At 33.2% G+C, this 26128-nt stretch overlaps 1 protein-coding gene across 3 annotated transcripts in view; it reads right to left on the minus strand.

Moving 5' to 3' along the window:
- Nucleotides 1–1463: 1463 nt before the first annotated feature.
- The window catches only part of LOC114335606 (uncharacterized), a 342737-nt gene continuing 318072 nt past the window's right edge, over nucleotides 1464–26128 (minus strand). For 2 of the 3 annotated variants that reach the window (XM_028285875.2, XM_028285865.2), the window contains 3 exons: nucleotides 12283–12536; nucleotides 4684–4803; nucleotides 1464–1803 (listed from right to left, as the gene is read on the minus strand). In XM_028285875.2, the coding sequence (XP_028141676.1) occupies nucleotides 1686–1803; nucleotides 4684–4803; nucleotides 12283–12536 (492 nt within the window). In that variant the 3' untranslated portion in view covers nucleotides 1464–1685. Of the gene's footprint in view, nucleotides 1804–4683; nucleotides 4804–12282; nucleotides 12537–26128 lie in introns of those variants that run through there. The other variant, XM_050653330.1, reaches the window with a different exon arrangement.

Below are 26128 nucleotides of genomic sequence, written 5' to 3' on the forward strand. Positions count from 1 at the left end.
GATTAACCATTGGGCAAAGTAGGCAGTAGCCTAGGGGCCTCGCAGGGCCCAAATAAAAATAATTAGAATTAAATAAAAACTATAAATCATATTATGTTGAAAAATTCAAATATCGCGCAATACCATAACTGATGGTGGACGTATAAAACTACATTACAGTGCATACTTTTGTTCACATAGAAATTCTATGTTGTGAGAATAAGTCGCTAATGAACGTCATTTGGTAAACAGTACTACCTGTCAGTCTGCACGATTTCTTAGAAAAGTAGTAAGATCAAAAAAGGAACAAATCAGTCAGCGCCCCCTCCCTACCTTCTCATCCACTACTCAAGCCTTTCGCTCTAGTTTCCCGCGGAAATTATCATTTAGCCTATTATTTTTTGTTACTTTGGTTACTTCACAACAGGATATTCGGATTAGAAAAATTCTCATAGAATGAAGTCACGTGAAGAAAGTCAAGCAGACAAGCTCACCGATCATGTGTGAAAACATTCATCGACAGGCAGCGCCTTCGTGTTCAAATTGACAGCTCTTTGAAAATTCAATTTAATCAAGAACGAGATTGCTGGGTGCAAGTTCTGAAAAATAGTCTCTGTGGTTAAGTTTCTATCTCCTCGCGGATTAGCATTTAGAGGTCATAAAGAGATCCTTGGTTCACAAAATAACAAGAACTAATTATTCATTTTAGAGCTACTGGTAGAGCACGATCCTTTTTTAAGTTCCCATTTAGCTAAGTATGGCAATAGGGGTCCTGGAAAACCTTCTTACTTATCTTCAAAGATCTGTGAAGAAGTAATAGAGGTAATGGGAAAACAGGTTTGGAATACAATTGTTGAAAAAAATAAGGAAGCCGAATACTACTCCTTAAGTGTGGATTCAACATCAGGTTTGTCTCATAGTGACCAGTCAACTATTATTATGTTAGTTCATCTGCTGGTAATCCGGTAATGGTGTATTAGCGTTTTCTCACATTCATACCAATAAGTACCTAGCCATAATGGAGAAAATCTTTCTTCTGCTGATTTAACCTTTTTAAATGATTGTGGCATTTATATTAAAACGACATGAGGGGACAATGCTTTGGAAGGAGAAGACACAGGCTTCTTTAGGTGCCTCATAGCATGGTTTGCCTAGGGGGCTCAATATTCTCAATCTGGGACTGCACATAGCCAAGCGCTCATGGTGGGTATTACAAGCGACAGATTGGCGGAACATAACAGTTGCTTCTTCTGAGGTATGGGTATAATAATTTTTGTTTTCTAGAGTTCAAGCAATATCATTATTGAGCTTTTGGATTCGAAAATAAACACTATTTGTATAGTGTGTTGGCTACTACTATTCCTACTAATTCTTTGATTTTCCCCTTGTCTTGTATGCCTGAGTTTTAGAGGTAATAATGTTCAATTTGCGTTATTATTGTTAAATGAATAACATTCTAAAATATTTTTAAAATAAACATAATATTCTGCAGTTTTAAAATTTTATTTTAAATAAAATTGTTCACAGCCTGCTTAAATAAGGTAATTATGTGACATATTAAATTTCTTAAATACATAAATAGATCTGTGAATGAAAAAATGTACAAAATTTTATCTCAAGAACTCTCGTTAATATCTTGTCCCATTTCTCTACCCAGAAAATGGCCTCTCGTATAAATAAATATCAAATTTTCTAGAAGAGAAATTTTAGCTGCCGATCGCTCGTGTGATCCAATCCACAGTATGCGCAACCCTGTGGTAGATTCCTGGCTGGCCTGGCTGAGCGCAGGAATATCCTGCAGATACTATTCCGATTAAAAACCACCTGAAATAAAAAAAATATTATTTTTTGCCAATAAAATAATTGATTTAAGTATTATAAGAGATGCAAAATCAATTTGTTGGAGTAGGTAAATTTCAGACATAATTAATAGCAGAAGGAAAGATAATCACAGTACTAGTAGCAAAAAAAGATTATTATTTATGCAAGACTTAAACAACAGTTATCGCCAGATATATAGTTGACAAACTTGAGTAGTATGAAACAGTAACAAATGATTGGCAAGATATTGTTAAAGTTTTGTCGAGAGGATTGACAAGTAAGAACAGCATCGAATTGTCGCCCATAATGCCAGCGACACTCGTTTTCTGCAAAATACTGTATTGTTTTTTTAGCAAATAAAACAGGGGACATGGACCTCACAAACTTCGAGAAATGGTACGAGAACTCTGTCGTAGTATTGGATAATGCATCTTATCGCAGCTGTCTTGTTGAACACATTCCAACGATGACTGATAGAAGATTCGTCAAATGACATAAATGAAGGAGTATCGTGGAAGATATCGTCAATGGACTGTTGATTTATAGTTAAATCCAATAATTGAAGTTAAGTTGGGCTCAAATGAGGGAGTATTTGGTCTGAAAGAATTTTACTAAAAATAGATTAAATAATCAAGTGGATTGAAGTGAAGACAAACTAGAAACTTAAGTGTAATCACGCCATTTAGACCGATGCTAGGAATATTTCTATCCACCACTAATACATCAAAAATTTGCCCATGTAAATCACCATCATTTTTGTAGGTACTCTTTCCATCAAGTTAAAACATGAAACAAAATATGAAATATGTAAATAGAAGCGATTACGTTGTAATCTGTAAACTGTCGAAAATGCTAAACTGCTGACATGAAAAAAATGCACGTGTTTACAATTTGTGCGAATTTTGTTTCAGTATCGCTTCCAAGAAATTCTTTTGAGGCAGTTTATGATTTTATTTTAACGGATTTTCATTTTTTGATTATACAGTTATTCGCTATTATACATTCGCTTGAATCATCGGACCGAAACAAATCTTTGATTATTACAAAAAGCAAAGTACCGAATGTGATTTTTTGAAAAGAAAAAAATGATAAGCAGTTCAAACTTGTTATCAATCTAACAAGAATTAAACATTACCTACATACAAAAAATATAAAAATTTTCCCAATTGTCAATGCGCTGAGTTAGGAGTCTCTAGGAGTTATTTTGCTCTCCTGAAAAGTACCACTTTTCACATTCGCTAGTTGGAAATGGTAGGGACGACATAACCGTAAGAGTTTTTGAGGCGGTTACGTCTTTTAAAAATTTTGATTGGGATACCGGACTACGGTGTGGTAGACAACACTCACGCTTTGGCTGAAAAGATTTAAGGGTGGATTTTTTATGCTCTATGGTCCATCAAAATCTGATTTTTTGTGTGTTTCTGCTTTATTTCATGTGATTCGTGCAATTTTGTGTATGTAAGTGTTCGTATTGTGTTTGTGTATTGTGTGTTGCATATATATTGTGTATGATCGCAGATTTGTGTCTCAGATTTTTTTATCCCATATTGTTGGTATATATATTTTTTTTATTCTACTTTTACTATTGGTAAGCAAAGGCTACTACATTCTTCTTTGATTTTTCTCTTTTTAACATATATTTTTAATAATATTTTAATGTTTGCATATCTGTGATTTGTTGAAATCTGTTTTTGATGTATGGTTCGTGCTGGTTTATCCTGACGTTTAGCGGCCTTGTGGTTTCTCCCACTACTTATAAATTGTTGCATTCACAGGGTATTTTATAGATGCAACACTCATCTGAACTGCAAGTGTAAATGGTGAGATCTAATAACTGCAATGCAATTTGACCTCACTTGTGCATTGTGTTTGGATTTGGACAGAATAAGATCGGATTATATTGGTTTAAATAGTGTGATGAATTTATTTCCTGAAAAGTCATTTCAGGAAGGAAAAACCTGCTACCGACAATTTTAATAAAAAATGACTACCCACTGTCGTTTATAAGCAAAGAATTCCAGATGATAAAGAAAGAAAAGAACCAAACACCACAAATAGTCTAGTAAGAACCACAAGAAGGAACTCAAGGATGACAAGAATAACATATGTAAAAGGCTTTTCAGAAAAATTAAAAAGGATAGGAAACAAGTACAACATTACAACAGCATTTAAAACAACTAACACGTTCAGAACTATCCTGTCCAAAACCAAACCTAACAACATAGGTACAAGAGAGATCAAAGAACTGCATCTACAAAATACCCTTTCAATGCAACAATTTTAATGGAAGAAACCACAAGACCACTAAACCTCAGGGTAAACGAGCATGAAACATACATCAAAAACAAGAATTTCAACAAATAACAGTATAAAAACATGCCTGGAACAATGCGTACACTGGAAAGATCCATCAATAATCATAAAAGAAACTGACATTAAAGGGAAAAATCAAAGAAGCAGCTCTAATCCTACTCTATGAAGAAAAATTCAATACTAAAATAAGAAATCGACAAAAAGAATATGCCAACAATAACGGATAAGTATGAGATACACGTCTTCAATCTTACACAATACATAATGCAACACACAATATACAACACAATACGAACAAACACATTTACAAAATCATAGGAATCACATAGAAATATGTAATGCAGAAAAACAGAATAGTCAGAATTTGATGGATCATAGGGCGTAAAAATATATTCTCAGATCTTTTCAGCCAAAGCCAGGCGGTTAATAATTTTTTTTTGAAAACTATTTCCGATGTGTAAATCGAGATGTTTTTTGAAAAAAATTAGTTGTCATTCCAATCAACTGTGTCTAGTGCCATATAAGCACAATATTTGATGTAATGTATTATTTATATTTATTTATTATTACCTGCCAGTTCTTTGTAGCATTAATGGTCCACCAGAATCTCCTTGACAACTATCTCGACCACCATTTTTGTATCCAGCACACATCATTTCCTCATAAATTGTAACAGAAATGCCTTTCGACCTACAACAAACAAACATTTTACAGCAGTATAAGTTTACTATTAGCTTAACAAAATACTGGTCCATTTTGGATGATAAGAATATAATATTATCATCTTGCTCCCTAACTCTAACCATACCATGAATGGTATCCTTGTTTAGTTTCGTATTTGTAAATCTAGTTATGTGCAATGACGCTGATTTTTATGGTCACCTAAGTTCTACATTTATAACGAAAAATAAGTCCAGAAAATCATTTTGACTGGTTTGTGTTTCGACGATTCAAGTTTTGTGGGATAACAGAGAAAATAATGACATATCTATTATTTTCCTTTAAAAATTTTTTACACCAATTTCCTTTGATTTTAATTTGAGTACTTGGCGCTCAAATTTTCTTTCCACTAATCTTCTTCTTCTTTTGGCATCATAACCCTGGATGTGTCTTTGCCTGTCCGGTTATGTCCTTCCATTAAGATCTCTCTTGTGTCCTTCTCGTCCATTGTCTTATATTCATGGTTTTCAGGTCGTCTTCCACGTCATCCAACCATCTCGTCCTGGGCCTTTCTTTTTTCGCCTTCCTACCGACTTGTACTCTTTGTCATCTTCTTCCTTGTCGTTTTAGTATATTCTTGTCTCTGAACATGTCCCAACCATGACTTCCTCTTGCATCTGGCCATATACTTTTCTCAGTTCTTTTTTCTCTCGAATGTCCTGAGTTGGGCTTTATGTTTTTTCGTCATTACCCAGGTTTCACAATCATAGGTTACTTCGACTCTAATCAATGTTCTGTAGATAATCATTTTGGTTCTTTTATTTAATAATTTCGATGTTATTAATCTTTTATTAGCATAGTATGTACGATTTCCACTGGAAATACTTGCATTAATTATTAATTTCACTACTTATGGATTTCTTCTGATTCATTTCTGTGCCCACATATATGTGTAGGCATTCACACGTTCAATAGTATAGTTGTCTTTTGCTATATTATTTTCATTGTCAGGTAATCTTTTGATGTTCATGTACTTAGTTTTTGTTTCGTTTATTTTAAGCCCTCTTTTTTGTGCTTCGGGATCAATTTCCTTGAACGTTTCCATTAGTCGTGTCTTGCTTCTACTATCTAATAATGGCGACATCGTCTGCATATTATGCAGTAATTTGTACTGTTTTGGTATTTCGAGTAAACTTTCCACTAATAGCTGTGTTTAATTATCATTCTTTAATTTAATTTTTTAATTATTTCAAAACAATTTACTTTTACTTCGTCTGGTATACTACCCATTAATTTATCTACAACTAGATCTAAAGTTTGTATGTTGGTAATTCCGGATTCCGATTGTCAGTTATCACTTCAAACTAATAAAACTACTTAAACGAAAATTTTCGTTCGAAAATATATTTTATTTCGTAATCTTTTTGTTTTTTTTTATATTAAGCTTGTCTTGTCCTTCTTTTTGGTGGGACTACCTAATTAATACCACGTGTAGTTTTCACTACAACTGCTTATTAACTACTACTTTGGTACTACCACTTTAGTTAACACCAATGCTACTACTACCTACTACAAACTACATTACTGCTGTGTTACTACATCCCACATTTTCCTCCATTTAAAAATACATTATGCAAAATTTGTTCAACCAAATTTTGTTTCTTTATAATTATTAATAAGTATGAATTGTGAAATAGTTATTATAATTCTTTATTTGCTTCTTCAAATTTCTTACTGTACAATTTGATTTTAAATAAAACGTATTACATACATCTGAGAAAGAACTAGTCTAAGGCCAAAATAATAAAATTGGCAGCTGAAGTGTCCCTCCATAGTGCTACGAGTGAAATGTCGTTTTATTGGTAAACAATTGGCATTCAGTGTTCTAGGTATCCGCCTTATTGTTACAAAACTTTTAGTTGCAGTTAGTTATCTGTTAACTTAACTAGAATTAATAAAATATTACATACACTCAATGTGGGCATAAGTAACCGTCCACCTTGTATTACTTTCAATTTGCAGAAATTGTCAATCTTGAATCACATTTTATGAAAGATACGGGGCAAACTACCTCTGTGGTAAAGAAAACAATAAAATTATTGAAAGAAAAGTCGCTTATCAAGGGATGCTTAGCAAAAATCCAAAGTTTAAGAAACATCGAAAAAAATTTAAACAAACGTAATAAGGAACTTGCACATATTTTTTTTATTACATGATAATGTTCCGTTTTGTATAAAAATAAGATTTACAAAATTTCACGCTTCAAAAACTCATAATAACTTAGAAGTACAAATTTAAAGTCTTCTTTATCTTAAAATAGTTCAAACGACCCGTGACGTCACAGAGTTTAACTATGTGATTCTGTTTACGGTTATATTTACGTATATTCTTCTTCTTCTTCCTTAGTTTATTGACCTCCACCTACTTGGGTATTTTTTCAGCTCGTCGTCGGGGAATAAAGGAAAAATATTTATATTCTAATGACATTTTTATCGTATGTCGTTGTAGTAATATATACCAGTTTGTTGAGATTGGAGCTTGATAAAGTTTTTGAAGGAAAGGACAGAAGGTTTACTATTGAAAATAAAACCATTTTGTAAAATTACACATTTTCTATGAATAGTTCAAACGATGAAAAACACTTTTAACGTCACATAACTGTATTTTTACTGACGTTTATAATGTCTGATTTAAAGTTATATATACAATTGGTGTAGAATGTAAACATACAACCCTGTGACGTCACGACGCGTTTTGGGGTGGCTGGTATAAGTTGAATTTTTAGTCGTCTTTAGGGGCCAAACGAAAGACAAACAAAACTTTTTTATCTTTGATACAGGTTCTAAATTATGTTCTGTTGTGATTTATACCATTTTTTTCGAATTTAAAATTTTATGCAAGTTCCCTATTATGAAAATCATAGTCTAATTAAAAAAATATGAGTATTATTAATGAGTGCCGCCTAAGATTTATTGAAGCCGGTTCGGCAATCCATTCAAGATATTCTGGATATTCGATTAGGGTATATTGTTCCATTCATCTACCTCAGCCGTCTTGAGATCTCCGAAGGATTTAGAGACTGGTATTCCTGCCCTTACCTGTTTTTTAAGGTTGTTCCAAATGTGCTCAATTGGGTTAAGATCTGGACTGCGACGACTGCGTGCCGGCCTGCACCGCAATTAGAGATAACTGCTTTATTGTCAGCAACGTGTTGAGAAATCGCTATTGCACCGCTTCTGAAGCTCGTACGTGCTTTTTTAGGAGAGATGTGTAAGCATAAGTAAACATACCATTAAAAGAACACTGGCAGAAATAAACTTGAGGGTTTCCGTCCAGATCGCGTCCCACAACTGCTCCTACAACACCGTAGAACTATACTTGGCTTTGACCGAGAATATACTGACTGAACTGTGGCGAAATGGAAGAACATACTGTTCCCAGATGAGAGCAGAATAGCCGTAAGTGGCTCAGATGGACGTCAGCTTGTCTACAGGTGTCAAATTCAAAGGTTTGCTCCATGAAGTATAACTGAAACAATGGCTTACCAATAGTGGTAAATAATGATTTGGGAAGGCATCTCTTACAAAACTCGTACTCATGCTGTTGTTTTCGATAGAGGCAGTGTAAATGCTTAAAGATATGTGGAAGAATTTCTCCAAGACCATGACATGCTTTTTATACAGTTAACTGGTACTGGTTAACTGGTTAAACTATAGAGGGATATCAGTGACTAGTACATTCAGCCGTTTGTATGGACGAATAATTAGAGATCGCATTGAGAAGGAGTACAAAGACCAAGAGGAAGAAGAACAATCCGGTATTCGAACAGGAAGAAGCTGTACTGATAATATCTTCTGCCTCAAACAACTAATAGAAAAAAAATTAAGCACAAATCAAGAAACCCACCTCATGTTTATTGACTTGCAGAAGGCGTACGATACAGTTCCTGTAAACAAACTCTGGAACGTGTTACGACAGACGAATATTAGTGTCACCTTAATAAAAGCCGTAAGAAATTTGTATGAAGGGTCAACATCACAAATAAAAACTGGAAACAGATTATCGCAAAGCTTCCTGGTTAATAAAGGTCTACGTCAGGGGTGTTGTGTATCACCGACCTTATTTAAAATATATGTTGCAAAAGCATTGAAAGAGTGGAAACGAAAATGCAGAGGCATGGGCGTAGACCTTGGAGAGATTTGCTTATATACATTGCAGTTTGCTGATGACCAGGTTGTTATAGCAAACGATAAAGATGATTTAGAGTACATGGCAAGGAAATTACAAGAAGAGTATAGAAAGTGGGGACTAGAAATTAATACAGAAAAAACAAAATACCTGCCAATAGGTACCGAACTATCGAACATCACATTAGAAAATAATGAAATCATCATGCCCTGCGACCATTACACATATCTAGGAATCGTTTTTGACACAATGGGGAAAGATGATGAAGAAATAAAGAGAAGAATAACACAATCCAGAAAAACAATAGGTTGTCTAAACAGCGTACTGTGGAATCATGAAATAGGAAAAAGAAGAAAGCACAATATCTACGAATCTCTTATTAAAAGCAGTCTATTGTACGGAGCAGAAACTTGGCGGATAACCGAAAACAACAGAAGAAAACTGGAGGCAGTAGAAATGGACGCTTTTAGAAGATCAGTAGAAGTGTCACGCAGAGAGAGAATACGTAATGATGAGATAAGACAGCGAATGGGGGTTGACGGCTCTCTAACAACAGACATAGAAATAAAACAGCTGATATGGTACGGACACGTCCAGAGGATGGATAACTCAAGACTCCCTAAAATAATTATGCAATGGGTACCAACAAACCGCAGAAAGAGAGGAAGACCCAAGAAATCTTGGAGAGAGGGAGTAACGAAGGCGATGAGCGCAAGAGATCTTAGAGAGGGCCAATGGGATGATAGAGTGTCATGGAAATTAGGCATCGGACAACGTCGCAAGACGGATATATATATATATATATATATATATATATATATATATATATATATATATATATATATATATATATATATATATATATATATATATATAAAGCAGTTAGGTAATATTGACTGATATATATATATATATATATATATAAATATATATATATATATATATATATACATATATATATATATATATATATAACTGGTAAAAACTTTGGATTAATGTATGAAAATGCACGTTGACGTACCGAAAGGTTCACTTGTGACTACCTTAATGAGGTGGAGGTTCAAGATTTACAATGACCGGCACGCATTACCGATCTTAACACAATTGATCACATTTGGGACAACCTCAAAAACGGGTAAGAGTAGGAGTACCAGCCCCTACATCCTTCGGAAAGCTCAAGATTTTCTGCGGTGGAGGAGTAGCACAGTAGCCCACAATCGGATATCGAGGAAGTCATAAATGGATTGTATAACCATTATTAATATTCACAACTTTTTTAAATTAAATTATGATTTTCAAAATTATGTTTGTTTAATTTTTTTCAAAGATTTAAACATTAGATTTTGCTAAGCATCCCTTGATAAACGATATTTAAATATCTATCTGAAATATAATAGTCTAAGAGCTAGTGAACCCTCCGACTAACGGTCTGCCTGTAGGGCTAGAAATTTGTATAGTGGTAATTCGTAGCACACCAAGACTAAAAACCGTGACCTGGCAGGCATCAGCCCTGCACGTGTATCTACCAGGTGAATCGAAAAGTGCATAATTTAAGTATGTGTTTGAATAAGTCATTTAGAAGAAATGTGTACAACGCCAGGCAATTCTGAACAGCATAAGACCTTGCCAGGCGAGGGGAAAGATTAGGGTCTTTTTCTAAAATTATTTTTTTGCATCGAACAAAGTTTTTTTAGCTTTTTGAATCATTCCAAACAGAAAAGGTCTTTAGTGACTTTTCTCTTAGGTAAATAGTTTTTGAGTCGGACACTTAACTGAAAATTTCAATGTTGTCAAGGTAGGTAGATATTCTTTAAACATCGATTAATGAAATCCCAAAGAGTTTTTTGCAACACAATATCGAATACCCCTTTGTTTTTTAATTCCTCATCAAGCGGGCGCGACACTGTAGTATAAGTGAGGACGTTTGAGTTGACATAAATTCATTATCTCGAGAATGGACGAATTCGAAGAAAAATCCTCAGACAGGTCGATTTTTATTTTTAAATTAGGACTTTTTGGAATATATATAATACTAGTGACGTCATCCATCTGATCGTGATGACGTAATCGATGATTTTTTTAAATAAGAGTAGGGTTTGTGTGATATCTCATTTGAAAGGCTATTTAATTCCCTATTCAGTAATATAAACATTAACATAATTATTTATACAGTGTGTACAAAAATCATTTTTTTTAATTAATTTACACAAAAAAAAGAAGAAATGTTTGCACACCCTGTGTAAATAATTATGTTAACGTTTATATTACTGAATAGAGAATTAAATAACCTTTCAAATGAGCTATCACATGACCCCTACTCCCATTCAAAAAAATCATCGATTACGTCATCACGCCCAGATGGATGACGTCACCAGTATTATATATTATATATGCCAAAAAGTCCTAATTTAAAAATGGAAATCGACCTGTCTGAAAATATCTCTTCAAATTTGCCAATTCTCGAGATAATGAATTTATGCCAACTCAAACGTCCTCACTTATACTACAATGTCGCGCCCGCTTGATTAGCAATTAAAAACAAAGGGGTTTTCGATATTGTATTGAAAAAAACTCTTAGGGATTTCATCAATCGATGTTTAAAGAATATCTACCTACCTTAGCAACATTGAAATTTTTAGTTAAATGTCCGATTCTGGTTTAAAAATGGCCGATTTCGCAATTTTTAAACTTTTTAATCGCTTATATTATGTCAAAAACTATGAACCTAAGAGAAAAGTTACTAAAGACCTTTTCTGTTTGGAATGATTCAAAAAACCTAAAAAAACTTTGTTCTGTGCAAAAAAAATAATTTTAGGAAAAAACCCTAGTCTTTTCCCTCGCCTGACAATGTCTTATGCTGTTAAGAATCGCCTGTCATTGTACACATTTCTTCTAAATGACTTTCTCAAACACATACTTAAATTTAAACTTTACAGGAGAAAGTTTATTTTCCCCCTAAACTATGCACTTTTCGATTCACCTGGTAGATACAAGTGCAGGGCTGATGCCTGCCAGGTCATGGTTTTTAGCCTTGGTGTGCTATGAATTATCACTATACAAATTTCTAGCCTTACAGGAAGACCGTGAGTAGGAGAGTTCACTAGTATAGAGAGTTCACTATAGCTAAACTATAATGCAATGTTAAGAACTAAATTTTTTGAAAAAAAAATTCTAATTACCTTTTATTACTTGATTAAAATGCATAACAAATGATAAATTTTACACGAAGTACTAAATCAATAATTTTAAGTGTTGTATTTCTAGAATTAATTGTAATCATTTATTAGACAAATATTATATTAAATACCAAAATGCCATTACCTATGCCACCGCTCGCATTGTTTATTTTCAATAACAGGTACTTGCACTGCTTGTAGCGTCTGTGGCCTCAATCTGGAACCCGGACTCAGAGCACCCCATCCGGCAGCTACTCCAATCTCCCCCAAGAAGTTCTCCCCTCGAGGCGGAAGACATATAGGGGTGATATGAGGTAAATTATGTGCGGCACGGTCCAGCCGAAGAACTGCAACATCGAATCTGTCTGCTTGCGGGGTGAATTTGAAGAAGGGGTGGACCTGGAAGTATAATATAAGTAAAGGTTCTTCTTTTTACATAGGTAATGTTTAATTTCGGTTTCTTTATATGAAAAATAACTTCAAAATAATTCAAAAATGAATAACCATTTTCAATTTCGTTGCAAAACGAAAATACAGCCGCATCATATTCTAGTCCACTCAGAGAGTGCAGCAAGCACCTCTACCGGTTTCCAAACTTATTAGTCTCTCATCAGGAGGTGCATATGCTGCTCTCTCTGATCCAACCAAAACAAACCCTGGCGTGCAGTCACAGATTGCAACGAACTAAAATACATATATGCCCCATAGATGCCACCATAGAAATTGAAAATGGTTATTCATTTTTGATTTACATGTTTACTCTGATTGGAGTACGAAAGGAACCATTCTCGCTGGACTTTTACCGCGCTGAGCAGATCGGACGTGAATTATAAATTGTAGAATTCCGTCATCTTCCTTAGTCTCAGCATCCGTATGGCTTGCAAATTGTAGAAGCCCCGGAGGTGTAACCAGAGAAGGTTCCCATTGTTTTCAGTCTGGGGGGATGTAGAGAAACATTACGTTGTTTTATATGCCATTAGAGTGAAAACTTAATCTTTTGCTAGCAGTTGCCGCTAGGGCATCTATGCCATTTCGTTCGTTGCAATCCGTGACTGCACGCCGGGGTTTGTTTTGGTTGGATCAGAGAGAGCAGCATATGTGCCTCCTAATGAGAGACTAATAAGTTTCGAAACCGGTAGAGGTGCTTGCTGCATTCTCTGATTGGACTAGAATATGATGCGGCTGTTTTTTCGTTTTGCAACGAAATTGAAAATGGTTATTTATTTTTTATTTACATGTTTACCCTGATTGGAGTACGAAGGGAACCTTTCTCGTTGGAACTTTACCGCGCTAAGCAGATGGGACGTGAATTATAAATTGTAAAATTCCCTCATCTTCCTTAGTCTCAGCATCCGTATGGCTTGCAAATTGTAGAATATAACGGAGGTATAACCAGAGAAAGTTCCCATTGTTTTCAATCTGGTGGGATGTAGAGTAACATTACGTTGTTTTATATGCAATTAGAGTGAAAACTTAGTCTTTTTTTAAATAATTCTTTGTATTACGAATCCTAAAGATATCGTGGGTTTCGCACACTTCCAATGAAGATATTTTCCAAATGATGAATTCAGAACCTCTGCTCATAAACATCATAAAGCGGAGAAAAACAGAATACTTCAGCCATATAATTAGAGGACATAAATGCCATCTTCTTCGCCTTATAATAAAAGGAAAAATGGAGGGGAAAAGATGGATAAAAAAGAAGATACGAAACATGTTAAACCATGAAGTTAGATATAAATTTAAAAAATAGTAAAGTATGTAAAAACTCATTAGCAAATTTAAGTAATTTTAAATTTTGTTGGTATGAACAGAGCCAAATATGCAACTACATACCACTAACAGTGATTTAGAATGAACCAGTTTTCATGTAAATTCTTTCAATAAATTTCAACATTTGTAATTAATTCTTAAATCTGTTATTTTTCTGGATAGACAAAGTTATCCACGAGGGAGCTCTATATAATTTGTAAAGAGTGTGAACTTGTCATAACCATAAAACACAATACAACACAAGTCACAAACTGGAATACCTGGGCCATATAATTCGTAATGAGCAACTATACGACAACTTCGGACCATACTTTAAGGTAAGGTGTATGGAAAAAGGCAAGAGAAAGAAGAAGAATATCCTGGCTTGGTAACCTACGAAAATGGTTTAACTTGACCACTACAGGGCCTCGATTTTTGACCCTTCGCTTCGTTATCGAACGTATTCGCTTCGTATACTAAACAGATACGAAGCGTATACGTTCGATAACGAAGCGAAGGGTCAAAAATCGAGGCCCGGGACTCTTTAGGGCAGCAATCAACAAAGCCAAAATAGCCATGTTAGTCAAGTCCAACTTCCGTATAGTATAGACAATATAAGAAAAATAAATCTAGTGTAATTTTATGTTATTTTCATCTAATTTGACATACAGCCCAATTTCATTTGTATTTTCCAGAAGGTTTCTTCACTAAAAAGCTTTAAAGTATGGTTCTTCTGTAGAGACAGTTAAATAGATTAGAAAACAGCTTCTAAAATCCTTAAAAATGAAAAAAAAGTTAACACTTTTTACACAAAAACTTTCAAAACAAAATTTTTTAATGGGTTACCATGTAGTCCAATTACTAACGGTTTTTGCTCCAAATAAAAAAAAAACCGTTTGGATTGACATGAAATTTGGCATATACATAGCTAATATGTCAAAGAAAAAAAGTAATACTGTGGCGATGTGTGCTTTTGCCATGGAAGTGAGTTTCACTCCTTCTCGGGGGTGAAATCATATATGTTCAAAATAGGTCCGAAAATGGATAAAGTGGCTAATTGTAAGCAACTTTTGTTTTATTGCATTTTTTCATTAAGTTAATACTTTTCGAGTTATTTGCGAGTGAATAGATATGTTCATTTTTCAACAAAAAAAAACATGTTTTTATACGGTTTTTCACAAATATCTCAAAAAGTATATATAGTCCAGGGCGCATCTGTTTTGAGAGGACGTTGGGAGGTGACTCAAATTTTTTTGCAGAAATTGCTTGAAAATAAATCATATAATAATATTTAAGTTATCCTCCCTCTCAAAAAGGTCCGGAACATTGTTTAAATAATCAAAATGTAAAAAATTGAAGGAAAAATTCGATTTTTTTCTTCGTTTTTTGATTATAACTTTAAAAGTATTCATTTCCGAGAAAAGTTGTACTGGCATAAAAGTTGCATAATTAAATTTCCTACAATATAGAATTAGTTAAAAATTTAAAAAATAGTCACCCTAGTTGCAAAATAGCAATAATTGCGAAAAAAACATACAAAAACAAGTATCCGCATTTTACGTTTTTCAACCATTTATGCTACACTTAGGACCTTCATATTTAACCCAGAAAAACTTTATGATACAGTAAAACAATACTGTAAATTTTATTAAGATCGGTTTAATAGATTTGGCAAAATAAATTTTGAAATCCATCTTTCGCAAAAAAAATTCATTTTTTCAAAATGTAACAGGACTGAAAATAAAGCAGATAGCAAGTCGAATTTTTTTTTGCTTATAGAAGTGTACTGTACCTTTCATTTTCAATTTTCAAAATTAAAATCGATTAATTACCACGGCGTCAGAAAATTTTTGAAATGAACAATAATTTTTGGTGCTAAGTGCAGGACAGCGGTGTTCGATTCACACAAGTTGATTTCCACCAAAATGTCTTCCAAACTTTATCTAATGTATTATTTTCTTACTCTATATTTTGTTGTATTTTAATATTTTAATTCTACAAAAATCAAACTAATTTTATTATTGTTTGTGAAATATTGTTTAAACAATTGCATATGTTTAAAAATAACAAACTTTTATTATTTAAGTTAAAATATTATATGAACAAAGAAAGTTTTTGCTAATAAAAGTGTTATTTCAAAGGATAGAGTATGCGTTTTTATTTTACAATAGACAAATTTATTTATTTATATTGAAATGTAATAAAAATTAAAATGTATCAATCATTATCAAAGGTCATTGGAATGCCCAATCAGAGCAAACTATCCGCTGTCCTGCGCGTAGCACCAATAATTAATGTTTATTTAAAAAAATTCCTGCCGCCGTATTGTTAATCAATTTTAATTTTGCAAAATTGCAAATGAAAGGTACAGTACACTTCTATATGCAAAAAAATTTTCAACTTACTACCTGCTTTATTTTCAGTCCTGTAACATTTTGAAAAATAAATTTTTTTTACGAAAGCTGGATTGCAAAATTTATTTTGCAAAATCTATTAAACCGATCTTAATGAAATTTGCAGTATTATTTAACTGTATCATAAAGTTTTTAAGGGTGAAATATGAAGGTCTGTTTTTTTCACAATTATTGCTATTTTGCAACAAGGGTGACTATCTTTTAAATTTTTAAGTAATTCTATATTGTAGGAAATTTAATTACGCAACTTTTATGCCGGTACAACTTTTCTCGGAAATTAATACTTTTAAAGTTATAATCAAAAAACCAAGAAAAAAATCGAATTTTTCCTTAATTTTTTGGCATTTTGATTATTTAAACAATGTTCCGGACTTTTTTGAGAGGGAGGATAACTCGAATATTATTATTTGATTTATTTTCAAGTAATTTCTGCAAAAAAATTGGAGTCAACTCTCAACGTCCAAATGTACTAATATTTTTACAGATGCGCCCTGGTCTAATATTATATTGAAAAAATATTCTTCACAAAATATACCTTATAAAAATTGCAGAGTCACCGAATCAACTACAAAACCAACAGCTACCAGTGTCTACAACAAATATAAGTACAACACAAAGACCTACATATGCTCAAATGGTAAATACCAACCAACAAGATATTACAATGGTCACTCAGGCAAATGACATGCAGGAGTTAAAGAATATGATGAAAGGGCTTATGGAACAAATGAGCACCATACTAAACTTATTAACAACACTTGTCTCAAAAATGAACTAATGGCTAATACACTAAAATTTGCTATATGGGATGCTAATGGCTTGACACAACACAAACATGAGTTGTATGCATTTATAGTTAATCACCAATTAGACATAATACTGATTTCAGAAACACACTTCATGAAAAAAAGTTTCATAAAATTTTACAGCTATAAAATATATCACACAACACATCCAGATGGAACTGCACATGGTGGGACAGCAATCATTATAAGAAACAACATCAACCATTACCAGACAACTCACTATCAAAAAGCACATATTCAGGCCACAAATGTAGTTGTAGAAGACTGGACAGGACCTATAACTTTTTCAGCTATATATTGTCCACCAAAACATTCAATTAAACAACCAGAATTTTAAACCTTTTTTGATACACTTGGACCTAGGTTTATTTGTGGCGGAGACTACAATTCAAAACATCTAATGTGGGGATCTAGACTTATTAATACCAAAGGCCGTGAACTACAAAAAGAAATACTAATAGATAATCTGAACATAGTAACCACAAGGGAGCCAACATACTGCCCTACAGCCCCTGCAAAAACTCCAGATTTGCTATCGCTATAGAATTTCGATTTTGCTATAGTGAGAGGAATAAATGAAAAATACTTTAAACCAAAGTCTTGTTACGATTTATCCTCTGACCATTCACCTCTTATCATAACTGTAAGCAAAAACATAACAAAAATACAAAGGAGCTGTATATTATACAACAACAAAACAAATTGGAGTTATTTTAGATATCAAGTACATAATCAAATCAATTTAGACATCCCACTAAAGACCGATAAACAAATCGAACAAGCAGTAGAACATTTTAACACAGTTTTACAGGAAGCAGCATGGAACTCAATACCATTACCTACAAATCGACATATGAACAAACACTGTTCCAATAAAATACATGAAAAAATAATTGAGAAAAGAAGACTCAGAAAACAATGGCAATTATCAAGATCACCTCAAAGTAAAACAAACCTCAATAAAGCACAAAAAGACCTTAAAAAATTGATAAGAGCAGGAAAAAATGCAAGCTTTCAGGAATACCTACAAAAACTAGATGCAACTCAAGCCACTGACTACTCGTTATGGAAGGCTACAAGGACTCTACGAAGGCAGAATTATACAGTCCCACCACTAAGAACACAAACAGGACAATGGGCGAGAAGTCCTCTAGAAAAGGCCGAAACATTTGCGACACACCTTAAAAAAGTCTTTACACCAAATGAGGGAAATTACTCATTACAAACTGAAGAAGAAATTATTTCGATAATCTCAAAACCTTATCAACTAGAACTTCTTGAAAAAAGATTCACAAAAAATGAGGTAAAAAATATTATACAACACAACATCGATCCAAAAAAGGCTCCAGGATACGACCTGATTAGAGGAAAAACTCTTCAGCAACTCCCAGAGAAAGGCTTCCAATTTCTGACAAAGTTATTTAACTCTATAATGAGACTAGGTCATTTCCCGTCACAATGGAAACTAGCACAAATAACAATGATACTAAAGCCAGGAAAAGAACCAGAAAGTGTACAGTCCTACCGTCCTATTAGTCTTCTTCCAGTGGTATCCAAAGTTTTTGAAAAGCTGACACTTACTAAGCTAATGCCTATACTAGAAAACAAAAAACTAATACCACCACACCAATTTGGGTTTATAAAACAACTTTCAACAATACAACAGGTACATAGAATTGTAGAGAGAATCAACGAGGACTTTGAAAATAATAGGTACTGCTCGGCGGTATTTCTGGACGTAAGTCAGGCATTTGATAAAGTCTGGCATAAAGGTCTATTATGTAAACTAAAACAGAATTTACCTACAAATTACTATATACTCTTAAAGTCATATATCACCAACAGAAACTTCCAGGTAAAGTTTGAGAATGAATACACAAACATACAACAAATTCTCGCTGGGGTGCCCCAAGGAAGTGTACTAGGACCTATATTATACCTTATTTTCACTGCTGACTTACCGGCAGATACACATATCACTACAGCCACATTTGCGGATGATACGGCAATACTATCATCGAACAAAAATCCGAAAATAGCCTCAGACATCTTACAAAATAATCTAAATAAAATTCAACAATGGATGACAAAATGGAGAGTCAAAATTAATGAAAACAAATCGCTACATTTACCACGCGTAGGGAAACATGTCCGGTTGTATACTTAAACGGTAAAGGAATCCCACAAGGGGATGAAGTCAAATATCTAGGTATGTACTTGGACAGAAGATTAAACTGGAGGAAGCATATTATATTTACTAAGCAAAAACAACTGGGTCATAAGTTAAGAACCAAATATTGGCTGTTGGGCAAAAAATCAAAACTATCAACTGAAAATAAAATATTAATCTACAAATCCATCCTAAAACCAGTGTGGACTTATGGGATAGAATTATGGGGAACCGCCGCATATTCCAACATTGAAATCATACAAAGATTTCAGTCCAAAATATTGAGATCAATACTAGGAGTTCCATGGTTCATAACCAATGAAGCCATCCATCGGGACGCCGGACTACCATACGTCAAAGATGACATCAAACAGTGCGCGAAAAAACATACAGAAAAACTTAAAGTGCATCCAAACGTGTTAGCAAAAAATTTAGTGAATAAACCGCGTACTGTTCGTAGGTTAAAACGAAAAGTTCCGTTAGAGTTAAGTGAACAATAGGTACTAAATTAATGTGTATAAGTTTATGTCAGAAATAGTCAGTGTTGTAGGCTAAGTTTAAAAAAAGGGTTGCAGCTCTGGATGCCTTTCTACATGCCATTCCTAATTGTTAGTCCTATTACTTATTGTCTGTTTGTTATCTACCTAAACATTTAGGTTTAGAGTGTATAGATAGATTGTAATAAATGTGGGGTTAATAAAATAAATAAATAAAAATAGCAGAAATGTATGAGGTCTCTAAAGTCTATAAAATAGGTCCATATTCGTCAAATTCCAAATCTAATACAAAGTTCAAAGTGAAATAACTAAAAAGTGAAGCAATTTTTAGGAAAAACTCCTTACAACTTTTTTAAAGTATTAAATATAGCTTAATTTTTGTTTGTTAGAAAACTTTCTAGCGTCAAAAGTAAGCAAAATACGCTGAAAATAAAGTTGGTATCTTTTTTTGGTAAAAAAATCAGGAAAATCGCCCTTAATTAGCATCTCAAATGAAATTAATCGTTTCCTCTATTATTTATATAATCTGTAAGTTTCATCGGAAGAAAATACTTATTTTTTTTTAAAAATTGGTTATAAAATAATTTTTTTTAATTTGTTCTAATAGTAAAAAAATGTAGGTTTTGCTTTTCTGAACATTTTGAATTTTTTGTTTTTCTGTAAGGCAAAAATGGGTTAAGATATGGCTATTCAAAATTTGCTTCGTGATTAGTGACTCGTTCAAGCCCTTTCAAATACAACCCTTTAAAAAATAAGCACTATGGACCGATGAAACTTACAGATCACATAAACAATACAGACACGAATAAAGCAACTTGAAGTGGTACTTGAAGCACGTGAAGCGGTAACGATTAATTTCATTTGGAACGCTAATTAGGAGTTGATTTTCATGATTTTTTACAAAAAATGAGAGGACCAACTTTATTTTGAGCGTAAGTTGCTTACTTTTGATGCTTTATAAAACAAAAATAAAGCTTTTAAGACTTTAAAAAAGTTGTGAGTTTTCCCCAATGAGTGCTTAATTTTTTTGGTTAGGTTGAAATGTTCGATTTGTAATTTGACGAATATGAACCTATTTTTCATTAGCTATAACTTTGCTTCTACTGGGTCTAGAGACCTCATAGATACCTGCACCATTTTTTTTTCGCTTTTTTTTATAAATTATATTTTTGCGACGAATGTTTTTTTTTATATTCGTCGGCTTAATTCGCAAAATGCGTAACTCCACATATTGGTGAAAATTTTATATTGGTGTTATTTATTCACATAAATGGAGCGCATCTGATAAAATAGCCGGTAAATCCAAAATTAAATTGCTTTATTTATTATCTGCACAACAGAAAACACCGTAAGTCCGTCCCTGCCAATTTCGCGATAGCAGAATACGGAACTCCAGTAGTTCCCATGTTGTTGTAAATACTGCACATGTGCTCCTAAAATTTAAGTAAATCGTGCAGTAATTTAAGTGATTAAATTCGTGAAAACACTCTTACTAGGTAAATAACATTGTAAGTTATAATATAGATTAATTTCAATGTTATATTTATTGCCAAATATTGTGTAAATTTCTCGTATTTAGAGTAATTGGAGATAGGGAGTTTTCGTTAAATATAGTTTAGTGATAAACATTCAGAATACAGGAGATACGCATTTTTCCCCGAATTTTTAGCGGGGCGTTAGTTTGAATTACCTAAATTTAAAAGTATAAGTGGTAAAATCTTTTATTTAAAAATTGCTTTTTGTTTGCAGAAGATGTCCCGTCGAATTGACAAAATATTTAATGCTCTAAACAACGCCAATCAGAGTGCCATCATGCAAGAAAATGTGGATAATAATCCAACATCGACCGTTACTATATTCCAGCAATTAAGCAATATTATTGATGATGTAGATGCTACGATTATACAAGACGCCATGTATGTGTAAAAAGTACCTCTAGAAAACGAGGCCTGAATGAAGTTTCGAGAAGAACATATTCAAACGAATTTTTCTTAGGTTCCTCTAGGCTAAGAATTTGCAAAACAATGTTTTTAAACACCCTTGGTGTGAAGGATTGGGTCATTAAGAAATGGGCCAAGATCGGACTAGAGGAAAATGTGACTGTGCAAACTCATCAAAATTCTGGTAATAATAATCATGGTGTGAAACAGCTTCAAATATTCTTTGATTCCCTACCAAAACTGGAATCGCACTATTGTAGAGCTACCTCGTCAAAACTTTACCTGGAACCTATTTGGACTAGCAAAAGCCAACTGTACAAGTTCTACAAATCTGATTTCTGCATAAATCAAAATGAGAAAACGGTATCAATAGCTACTTTTCACAAAGTATTTGAAAAAAATAAACTTTCTTTTTATACGCCAAAAAAAGATCTGTGCGATACCTTTCAAACAGGGAATATTTCAGAAGATATCTAAAATGAGCATGACAAATATAAAAAAGAAGCAAGGGTTGAAAAAGATAATGATAAAGAGTCCCATAATGAAGTGTTTACTATGGATCTTCAATCAGTTTTGTTTTGTCCTAAATCAAATGTATCCAGCCTCTATTACAAAACCAAACTAATTGTGCATAACTTTACAATTTATGATATTAAACGCCAAAAAGGCTTCTGCTACCTGTGGAACGAATCGGAAGGTGGGCTCACAAGTAATGAGTTTACTAGTATTATTGTTCATTTCCTAAACCAGCAGGTACAGTTGTATAACTTGAAAGAAAAAAGCACTGAGGACACTGAAATCATATTATGGAGTGATGGTTGCGGGTACCAAATCCGTAACTCAACGTTATCAAATGGTTTATTAAACTTTGCATTGGATACTGGGTTAACGGTAACTCAAAAGTATTTGCAAAAAGGTCACACCCAGATGGAGGTAGACAGTGTCCACTCCGTCATTGAGAGGCAAATTCGAAATAAAACAATTAATATTCCAGCAGATTATGTATCCATCTGTAAAACTGATTGCCATAAAAGTCCTTATGACGTCGAATATCTAACGCACGATTTCTTCAAAAATATGATCACCTCCAATTCGTTAAATCAATAAGACCAGGCAAAGCTGTTGTCGGTGCACCCACTGTAAACGATATCAAAGCTTTAAAATACTCAAAGGATGGTATTTTTTTAAGCTTCGTCACACCGAAGATTGGCAAACCTTACCAGTACGGCTTAATATAAGTAATGTTCTGCCTATTAGTTCTATCGCCCTTCCCCAACTACATAAAAATAGACTTAGAATTAAAAAAGAAAAGTTTCAGCACCTCCAGCAATTAAAATTATCGATGGAACGTGATTATCACGATTTTTATGATAAGCTACACCACGAAACATAGAAAAAAATGTCAATTTACTACTTTTGCTGAATTTTCTATTCACTGCTATATTAAAATTAATAAACTTGTTTTTGTAAGAGTTATTATTAGTTTTATTGCTTTAAATAAAGACGTATCTCCAAATTATAGACAAATTTTACTAAGAAAAATACCTAACTCCTTTATTTTGTTTTTAATGACTTAATATAATTAAAATTCAATGTGAATTCTTCCGCTCTACATTATTTTTGGTAAAAACTTTATACTTGATTTATTTATTCTTTAATATTTGTCGTGTAATTAACATAAAACAGTGTTTAGCGTTTCCTGAAAAGATTTACCGATAGGAGTTAAGCAGTTTGCGAATTAAGCCGACATATAAAAGACTTACTTTTTGAGTTATTTGCGGAAAATTGTCTAAAAACGTGGTTTTTTGATGAAAAATGAACATATTCACTCGCCAATAACTAGAAAAGTATTAACGTACTGAAGAAACGCTATAGAACAAAAGTTTCTTATAAGTAGTCAGTTTATCCATTTCCGGAGTAATTTTGAACGTATATATTTTCACTCCCAAAAAGGGGTGTTACTCACCCCCCAAGGTAAAATCACATATCGACACAATTTCACTTTTTTTCTTTGACATGTTAGCTATATGTATGCAAAATTTCATGTCAATTCAAGTGGTTCTTTAAAATTAGGAGGTTGTCTAATATATTACCCTCAGTGAATGTATTAAAGGTAAACCAAATTAAAATGTAATTTTTATCGCTCCTTGCGTAACCATGGTGGACATACACGAAACTATATATGCCACCGTTCGTAGCGGCGAAATATGTGCACTTTAATTCCATTAATAGTAAATATATTAATTAATAATAAATATATAAAAAAAACTCCTGAGGATGATGCATATATTGTAAGCCTCTAAACCGGTCGCCTTATTTAACACCAATAAGGATTGTGAGTGTTGACCCTTTTTTCATATGCTATAGTACATATACCTTGTATATTTATTTATCAACGGTATTATTTATATTATTTTAAAGTGAGCATGCTCCACTTGTCGTAGACTAGTCACTGACTGTCTCCGAAAACACACTTGTTTGTACAACAAATTTGATCAAAAATGGTAAATCAATATTTTATATTAATGTCAACGACTAACATAAGGTCACCCGCCAGGTCTCGCTTGTCGGATTGTAAATAATAGTGTTATTAAGGCTTTTGGACTTGATTTCACAATTCTTTTTCCAGGTCTCCGCTTTCCAAATTTTCATATTTTTAGATATTTGTTTTAGAGAAACGTCTATTCGGTTTTATTAATTTCATCATTTTAATAAAGACTTTTTGCACATTTCTTTTTCGTTAATATTGTATTTACTGGTATATTTACGTTTTGATTCATTTTTAGCGCAACTGTTGTTGATTTCTTATCTTCTTATTATAACTTGTTATTAGGGTGCATCTTGCAGAAAAAAACTCCATTTTCCAAAATTTGTTGAATAGCTTCACCCGATCTTTTTAATTCTGTATTTGAAGATAGTAGTACAAGAAAACTAATAAAAATTGATTCCGACACACCTTAACGCATTCACGTAACTTATTGTGGATTGACTCATTATTGCAAATCCATAACTTGGATAATAGAAAGTAGGAAGGTCTCAGAGATAGAATACATTTTTAACACGTTGATGGACAGTGCGTCAAATGTATAAGCAAGTGTTGTGACACTATTTTGTATTTTGCAAAGTAGATTAGGGAAATTGTTGAATTTTTTGAGTTGAGTTTTTTAACATTTTTTGTAAACATGTGGACGACGACCATGGACATCGTGTCACATTTAATATGCATCTGTAGATGTAATGTGACATTTTTGTTACAACTGGTTATTTTAGAAATGACGTCTATATACGTTCTGTCCATCAACGTGTTAAAAATAATAATGTACACTAATTTAAATCTAGAAACCTTCCTTATTAGAACCATTCTTTGTTAACATCCTGCATCTCTGCCTTCTACCATTTACAAGGCAAAGGGACGACGAAATAGAAAACGGAAAGGATTTTACAATATTCAATCACATCCCGTTTTCCTTCATATACGAAAAGGTGCAAGAAATGGTTCTTAGTACTCACAATCTGAGTAAAGATAGAAGTGAAAGAAAGGCAATTCACACACCCAAACTTATATGGAATGACCATGTATTTCAAAGTAATATTTATTTCTTTTGAAAAAACTTGTTATTGTTGCGAATAATAAAGGTTTTTATTGTAAATAAACAAATATATGAGACAATCAAATAGTACAGCTCGGTACGGTATAGGTTATTTGCTTGAGTTGCAAATTCAACGAAAATAAATAAACTAACTTTTGCGCCCAAAAATGAAAATATGCCTCATGTGGGGTTATATAACTTATAACGAAGAAATATTATTGGTCTTGTGCAGAAAGTAATGTTCTCAGAGGGATATAGCTGTAGAGCTAGGCGTAATATAGGGCGTTCTGTCCAAAACCTATGCTAGGTAACAGGAAATAGGAAAGCTCAAAAATAAAGCAAGGGAAATTCGCCAAAAGTAATAACGGCTCTCCACGATCGTTTAATTGTCCAATCAGCTGGAAGATACCCAACCATTTCTCACCTGCAGGTCCAAAGGCAGCTTTTGAAAGCTACAGGTGTAACTGTTTCAGTTGAAACGAGAAGAAAAAGAGTTCGTACCAAGAAGTATACAACAGGAGATAGTTATGGGTTCCCGAGTTATCCAGGCAGCACAAAATTGATCGCCTAAATTAGTGTCTTCACCACCAAAACTGGGATATTGGGAATTGACAAAATGTGCTGTTTTCAAAAAAAGTCATAGTGCGGCCGATATGTGAAACAATTTTACGTTTAATGATACAAGCATATAATTTGGACCACATATACTACACATATAAAGGTTCAAATTAAGATATAAGGCCATCTTAGATTTTGCCTTTTACAAAAATGGCGGGCATTCAAAATGGCCCCTATACATATGTGTTTAATAGTACCATAACT

This window comes from Diabrotica virgifera, chromosome 6, assembly GCF_917563875.1.
Source record: "Diabrotica virgifera virgifera chromosome 6, PGI_DIABVI_V3a".
NCBI classification, from domain to species: Eukaryota; Metazoa; Arthropoda; class Insecta; order Coleoptera; family Chrysomelidae; genus Diabrotica; species Diabrotica virgifera.